The sequence below is a fragment of the Neoarius graeffei genome, chromosome 14 (assembly GCF_027579695.1).
Source record: "Neoarius graeffei isolate fNeoGra1 chromosome 14, fNeoGra1.pri, whole genome shotgun sequence".
Classification (NCBI taxonomy): Eukaryota; Metazoa; Chordata; class Actinopteri; order Siluriformes; family Ariidae; genus Neoarius; species Neoarius graeffei.
Window position 1 is genome coordinate 3,427,213 of NC_083582.1, and position 7,538 is coordinate 3,434,750.

General features: G+C 42.0%; 1 protein-coding gene across 1 annotated transcript; it reads right to left on the reverse strand.

Annotated features, from left to right (window-relative positions):
• Positions 1 to 1,400: 1,400 nt before the first annotated feature.
• On the reverse strand, positions 1,401 to 4,695 carry LOC132897429 (zinc finger protein 503-like). The gene is made up of 2 exons (XM_060938703.1): positions 4,523 to 4,695; positions 1,401 to 3,391 (listed from the first exon to the last, which is right to left on the reverse strand). Exons 1-2 carry the CDS (start codon positions 4,607 to 4,609, stop codon positions 2,477 to 2,479), a joined length of 1,002 nt encoding a protein of 333 aa, XP_060794686.1. The 5' UTR covers positions 4,610 to 4,695; the 3' UTR covers positions 1,401 to 2,476.
• Between the last annotated feature and the right edge of the window lie 2,843 nt (positions 4,696 to 7,538).

Here is a 7,538-nt window from a genome sequence, read left to right on the forward strand (position 1 = left end):
TCCAGGTGACTCCCTCATGAAGAGAATGACAGTAGTGTGTAAAGAGTCATCAAGGGAAACGCTGCATACGCTGAAGAATCTAAAAGATCAAACAGATTGTGTTTTCTTTAAACACTTTTTTGTTCCCCACACAATTCTGAATACACTCCCCGACCACTTTAATAGGAACTTGTTCTTGCTGTTGCATGCTGAGATGCTTTTCTGCTCATCACGGTTGTCTCATCTCATCTCATTATCTCTAGCCGCTTTATCCTTCTACAGGGTCGCAGGCGAGCTGGAGCCTATCCCAGCTGACTACGGGCGAAAGGCGGGGTTCACCCTGGACAAGTCGCCAGGTCATCACAGGGCTGACACATAGACACAGACAACCATTCACACTCACATTCACACCTACGGTCAATTTAGAGTCACCAGTTAACCTAACCTGCATGTCTTTGGACTGTGGGGGAAACCGGAGCACCCGGAGGAAACCCACGCGGACACGGGGAGAACATGCAAACTCCACACAGAAAGGCCCTCGCCGGCCACGGGGCTCGAACCCAGGACCTTCTTGCTGTGAGGCGACAGCGCTAACCACTACACCACCGTGCCGCCCTCATCATGGTTGTAAAGAGTGATTATATGAGTTGCTATATAAGTCCTTCCTGGCAGCTCGCGCCATTCTGTCCATTTCCCTCTGACCCTCTCTTATCAACAAGGCGTTTGTTTCCACCCACAGAACTGTCGCTCACTCACTCAGTGTTTTTTGTTTTCTGCACCATTCTGTGTAAACTCTAGAGACTGTTGTGTGTGAAAACCCCAGGAGGAGATCAGCAGCTTCTGAAATACTCAAACCTCACACTCATCTGGCTCAAACCAACACCCATACCACAGTGAAAGAAAGAAAGAAAGTCACACTTCACTGTGAGATCACAATGTTTCCCATTCGGATGTTTGAACATTGTGAACATTAACTGAAGCTCCTGATTTGTATCTGCGGGATTTGATGTTGAGTGAGCAGCTGATTTAGAGAACTGCACAAAACAGAACAGCAGGAGGATGGATATTTAATACACACACACACACACCGGTATTCCTAATAAAGTGGCCAGTGCGTGTATAAAACATGATTCGAATGCCTTGTGATGCTTTTGGACTTTAATTGTGAAAAATAAAAGTCTTTATTTCCTTTTCCCCTCCGACATGCTGCTGAAGGAGCTCATTAGTTTGTTAATTAATGATGTTGCAATGTTGTAATAAATGTACAATATTTGATCAGACATGAAACGTACACACACACACACACACACACACACACACACACTTTTATAACTCAGATTTTTGATCTGAATTAACTATTGATGAACTTAGATCTCACCTTAAGACCTTTAGGATCTACAGTAACTGCATCTAAAACTCGTGTTGTTGTTTGTACATCATGTGTTTTACACTGAAGGGGATTTACAGTTTGTACAATTTCGTATTTTCATGTGATTGTTTGTTTTAGATTCCTGTATCAGTGTTCCACTGCGATGTCGATGCGTCTTTTTAATCCGAATCCGCTCCTCTGTACAGAACGTCAGTCGGCTTCAGCTGGTTTAAATGTGTTCTAGAAATGAGTTGAATTAAATTGAATTGAAGTGAAGATACCACAATACTTTACAAATCAAACATCTTCATAAAAACCTGCGTTCCTTTTGAGGGGGTGTTTTTAGTACAAAATACAATCATATATAAATAAAAACAGGCGATTAACCACAATAACACCATAAAGAGGAAGTCATTTCATCTCGAGCACACTGCGACGTGTAACTGCGACAGCATCGGGCAGTTAGTGTTTTATAAAAATGTAATATTGGCAAATTATCCCAGTTTATAAAAAGGAACCGATCACTCAGGATCGACTCTGGGTTTTGTTTTTTGTTTGTGATTCATTTCTAACTTCCTGTTTGTCCTGATCGTCCCTCGGGTCTCAGGTGAAGCTTTGATCCCATATCCAGATCTGGTCTCCTTTCTGTCCCTCATTTTTTTGTCCTCAAATCAGTGCCAATTTTCCCAAAAGCATCGTAGCACAAAGATCATCGTTAAGTGGTCGAGCGAGCAGCACAATTAACCCTCTCTCTCTCTCTCTCTCTCTCTCCTACTTAAGATGCTCTTAGCGTTAAGAGGCTTTTGGGAAACCCAGCCCAGTTTGATGCAGAACAGAAGACAAAAATTAAGCAGCTGGACTTTTAGGTGCCTTTAGAAGGTTTATTGCTGGAGCTGAAACAGAGTTTAAACGTTGCCATGATGAGGTTACGCTTTTTCTTTCTGGGTTCCACAGGAGAGTATTATATTTTATTATATTACACTTTATATAATGATATATAAAATGTAAATAATAATTGTGTACATTTTTTATTTTAAAAATTCTTTCTCAGTGGTTTAACTTCCTGTAAATACAATAAGTGAACACCGTCTGTTGTCAGGTTCTACACAGAACCTATAACGTTCCCCTTTAAGGTGCCAGATGGAGCCTTTGTCCATAAAGTCCATGTAGAGAATAATATGAATTTGAAGGTGTTGGGAAAGGGCTTCTGAAGTACGGATGATACCGAGTGCCGAGTCCGAGTGTGTGATGTGGGTTCCTGAGAGTCGGCACTGCGTGTGCATGAGAACCCACTGAGGAAGAAAGACTGGACTCAGAGGAAGAATGAGCTGAAATGCTGTTAAAAACCCAGGACTGGAGCTCATGAGGATGCATCAGCGTTTGTGGAAACATCGTAAATGGAGACATGGAGGAAGAAGGCAGTGAGTGAGAAGGATACAGAAGAGGGAATGTTGATTTCAGAGACGCAGCGCAGCGATAGCCGAGGCAGTACGGGTCTGCACATGGAACTGTGGAAACAATGGAGGTCTCTGGTTTATTGTTCAAAACTGGCTGAGGGAAACTCACACAGCTTCTCAGAAATGGTGGAAGAGGAAGCACAGAAAATGGTGGAACACACAATCCGAGTCCAGAAGAAGTGGAAAACATCTCTGAAGTCTCAGAGCATGAGATGTTTCTTTCAGATTCATGTCTCCTTTTGGTGTCAAGGTCTGAATTTCCATTTCTGATCTCCTCAGAGGTTTCACATGAACCTTTTTGGCCATCTCTGTCTTTCTTCATCATCTCATCTTCATCCTGAACTGTAGAACATACAGCAAATGGTCTGCAGGTGGCGCTCTGTGTCCTCAAAACACCCTGAGCATCAGCTGAAGGTTCAGGATCTTTCTTCTCTGCTGATTTGGAATAAAAGCTGATGTTGCTGATCTTCAGACATCCAGAGTCTTTCAAGTCGTTCGATGAACTGGTGGAAGAAAACGAGTCCGATTTTCCGATTTGCGAACATGTTTGTGCCAGGAGAGCCAGGGGACTCTTCGTGGCATCCAGCTGGAAAAAACAAACAAACAAACAACAAAACCAGAGTGACACAGAGTCTGACATCGAGGTTTTTGTTCAGTAAAGAACATAATGGTAATGTTTCCTAAACTCTACACTGTTTAATTAAACCAGCAAATTCTCTTCTGGGTAAAGAACGAGCATCGAGGAGAAGCTTTTCAATCAGCAGTCAGAAGTTCATCAGACATTAACCTCGATATAACACGTCTTTAGAACACTGTTAATGTAGAACACACCTCTATAAACCTGGTGTTTAACAATTTATCCTCAGGGTTAACAAGATTTTATCTTTCTACAGAGTAATAAAATATCACCAAAATAATTTATACAAATCTTTAGTGTTATATTTCTAACAAAATTTGAACTGTGTGTGTGATATTAGAGAACTCTCTTTCCAACAGGATTTAACTCAGACCCTGAGTGTGTTTAAGGGTTTATTGTTGTGGGGTTTTCCAAGCTAAAGATGATCTTTCTGTAAGAAATAAAATGTTATAAGAGACACAGCTGGACGGCAAATTTATTCTCAGCTCATCACAATCACACAACACTGACTTCAATAACATCTCTGCATTTTTTTATTTACATTTTGCCGAGATAAAATCTTGGATCAGTGTACATTTGTTAGGGAAGAATTAAAGGTTCTATAGAGAACCTCACAACAACAACAACAGAGGGTCTCCTTTACAGAACATCAGAACAGCTTCAGGTTAGAACCCCTTTAGAAAGCTAAAACCTTTAAAGAACCGGTCCGACCCGCTCCACTTTCACACAGTGATCAGAGAAGAAAGGTTTAGGATATTTAGGTGAAAAATTCCATGATGTACATATGTTATGTGTTTATTTACATACAGGAGGATATAAAGAAAATATAAATACCTAAATATAAAACAATAAAAGATTATTAAGTAATGCAGTACATATTTTTTCTTTCCTTCCATTTTGTCAACGCTGTCATTTAAAGATTTTATCATTCTGTCCACTTTATATTTTTTGTCTCCTTTTTTAATGAAAAGAACTTTGAGCTGCAGTTTCTGTACGGAAAAATGCTATATAAATTATTATTATTATTATTATTATTATTATTATTATTATTATGAAAGCATCTCTGAAGATGGACTTTACCTCAATATGGCTGAGAGACGCAGATGGAGTCAGTGGCTGGAGAGAATCCAGGTGGAGAAAATGTTGTCCGCTGTGTGCCGTGATCATTTTCACACTTAAATTAGTGATAAATAAGCGACTGGATTGTTCAGGACTCGTCGTGCGGTTTGGTGAAGCAGGTCCCGGAGACGAGGAGCTCCTGAGCTGCTTCTCATTTAATCCACGGGAAACTCTTTTATAACCCACAGGAAGAAAACACATCATCTCTCCAGAGCCGTGTGTGTGTGTGTGTGTGTGTGTGTGTGTGTGTGTGTGTGTGTGCGCGCTACACCATTAAATTTAAACATGTGGCTGCACAGGTGCCAGGATTAAAAAGTCCCTGCTTTACCATCAAAAGCCAAAAGGGACGAATGGAGTCATGTTAAAGTGCAGTGGGATGTGATTTGACTTTTAAACAATATTTCATTCTTTAAAAAAGTGAACTTTTGTTTCCTGAGATTGCACTTCAACATTAATTTCTTTCTACATCTCATTCATTTTAATATACACTCACTGGCCACTTTATTAGGAACACCCCTCCATCTGTTTTCTGCAGTTCTGTAATCAGCCGAGCCCTCGACAGCAGAAAATCACGATGCATCAAATCCCGCAGATACAAATCAGGAGCTTCAGTTAATGTTCACGATGTTCAAACATCCGAATGGGAAAAATTGTGATCTCACAGTGAAGTGTGATTTTCTTTCTTTCTTTCACTGTGGTATGGGTGTTGGTTTGAGCCAGATGAGTATTTTTGGTTTGAGTATTTCAGAAACTGCTGATCTCCTCCTGGGATTTTCACACACAACAGTCTCTAGAGTTTACACAGAATGGTGCGGAAAACAAAAATCACTGAGTGAGTGAGCGACAGTTCTGTGGGTGGAAACAAAACAAACGCCTTGTTGATAAGAGAGGGTCAGAGGGAAATGGACAGATTGGTTTGAGCTTTTTTGCCAGGAAGGATATAGTAACTCATATAATCACTCTTTACAACCGTGGTGAGCAGAAAAGCATCTCAGCATGCAACAGCAGAACAGAAGAACACACTGGGTTCCACTCCTGCAGCCAAGAACAGGGATCTTAGAACCAACAACACGTTCCTATTAAAGTGGCCGGTGTGTGTAAGTGACGAAGGACAAATTTTATAAAACCCAAACATAAATTGTATTAATCAGGTGATGAGCTGCCACAGCAGCTTCAGTGCTTGGAAGAGACCACGCCCATCAGGATAAAGGTTCTTCATTGTTGGGGATTAGTCAGAAGACCACTGTATTGATTTACAGTGACGTTTCTCTCAATGGGGACAAGTGGACCCAAACCATGACCGCAAAATGCCGTGTTCTGTTCAGCTTAAACACCATTGTGACTTTTAGCTGTACTATCAATCAAGGCAGTACGAGGTTGAGCACCACTCTTCACCTGCGACTCTCTCCATTCATGATTGCCCTCACTGAAAGAACGCCTTCATCTGCCTGGGCTATACCATGGGGCAGTGAAGGCACTTTTGAGATGTTGTATGTCCAGAGGAGTGGCATCTGCCCTGTGAAGTGTTAGCCCATGTTTGTGAAAGGTCTGGTGAGATTCCAAGTCAACCCATTCCCCAGTGTGGTTCTCCATTACAGAACTGGACAGGACTGTTGTGTACCACTACTAATCTTCCCAACAGTACAAGATTCAACAAAATCAGCCCTTATCCTGCTTGAATCTTGGTTCCCACACTCTGGAACACCCTGTGCTCACAGGTACCTCCTTGAACAGGATCATTTGGCACCAAGATTTGGCAACCCTCCAGGAAACATTTCTAAACATAAGCACACCTTCAAGTGGAAGATGTTCTGCAAGCGGTGTTCACTTCAATGCATTGCTCAATTCCCAAGACCCTGACTTTCCTTCAGGAACTGCTATGCAGTGACACGTCCTCATCTTACCTTTTTAAGGTTTTGTCACATGAACCTTATTCCAGCTAATGTATTGGGATCAAAGCACAGGGCCAGCCATGATGCGGTGCCCCTGGAACATGGATGGTTAAGGACCCAACAAAGGCAGCGTGACAGTGCTGGGGATTGAACCCCAGCCTTCTGATCCATAACCCCTCTGCTGACCAGCCTAGTGCTACTACTGGGGGGCTTTTCTTCTTACCTCTGGACTGTGAGTGGCATCTCTTTATGGACTCTTGGGTATATTATTACCTTTCCACCAAAGGAACCTAAACCCACCATGTCCTCTATAAGCCCCGGATGGGATCTTGTGTAGGAATAAACCTATACAGGGTGATAACTTCAAATGGGTATATTTGACAACTGCCCTTTTGCTAACATCTACTTAAGCTGCCTGCTCTGGCCATAAACTGACCTTGCATACATTGAAAGTCAAATGACTCGGAAGTGACGTTGTTAAATCCTGGAACGTGTGGCTCTTTTGAGGATGAGTCTGCAGAAAATTACCTACTATGAACAAAACACATGAGGGCTCTCTTTTGTGGAAGTTGAGGATACTGTTGCTCACTGGGATCACCACTGTGGCCTGTAGATGGGTGGATGGGATAGGACGAGTAGGGTGCATCAGTTGCCCCCTAAAAATGAAAAGTTCCTCCGATCATGATGCATTTTTGTTTTTATGTTCCTTTTGGTAAGAAAACACACTGGGTGAAATATTTTGACAAAATTCAAAAGTTTAATGGCGGCACCAGGAGCTCAAAGTTATGGAAAAAGCTGCTATTTTACGACTTTTATGACAAAATTTTGATCACTTTTCATGAAACATTATGGCACCTTATAGAGCCCCCATACTCAAATAGCGGCCCCCGGGCCATTTTAGGCCCCCGGGGGGTCTATTTCTGGCCCGCGAGCTGTTCTGTGTTTTCTTTTTTTTAATTCGTTTTTTTTTTCAATCGCGCTGTCCGCTCTTATTTTGAAAGAGCGCCCCTCGCTCTGCGACGAGATGTGAGGATTGCCTCCATGGCAACGATAAACAAATAGCAAGGCTAATCTAAGCCCTCGCA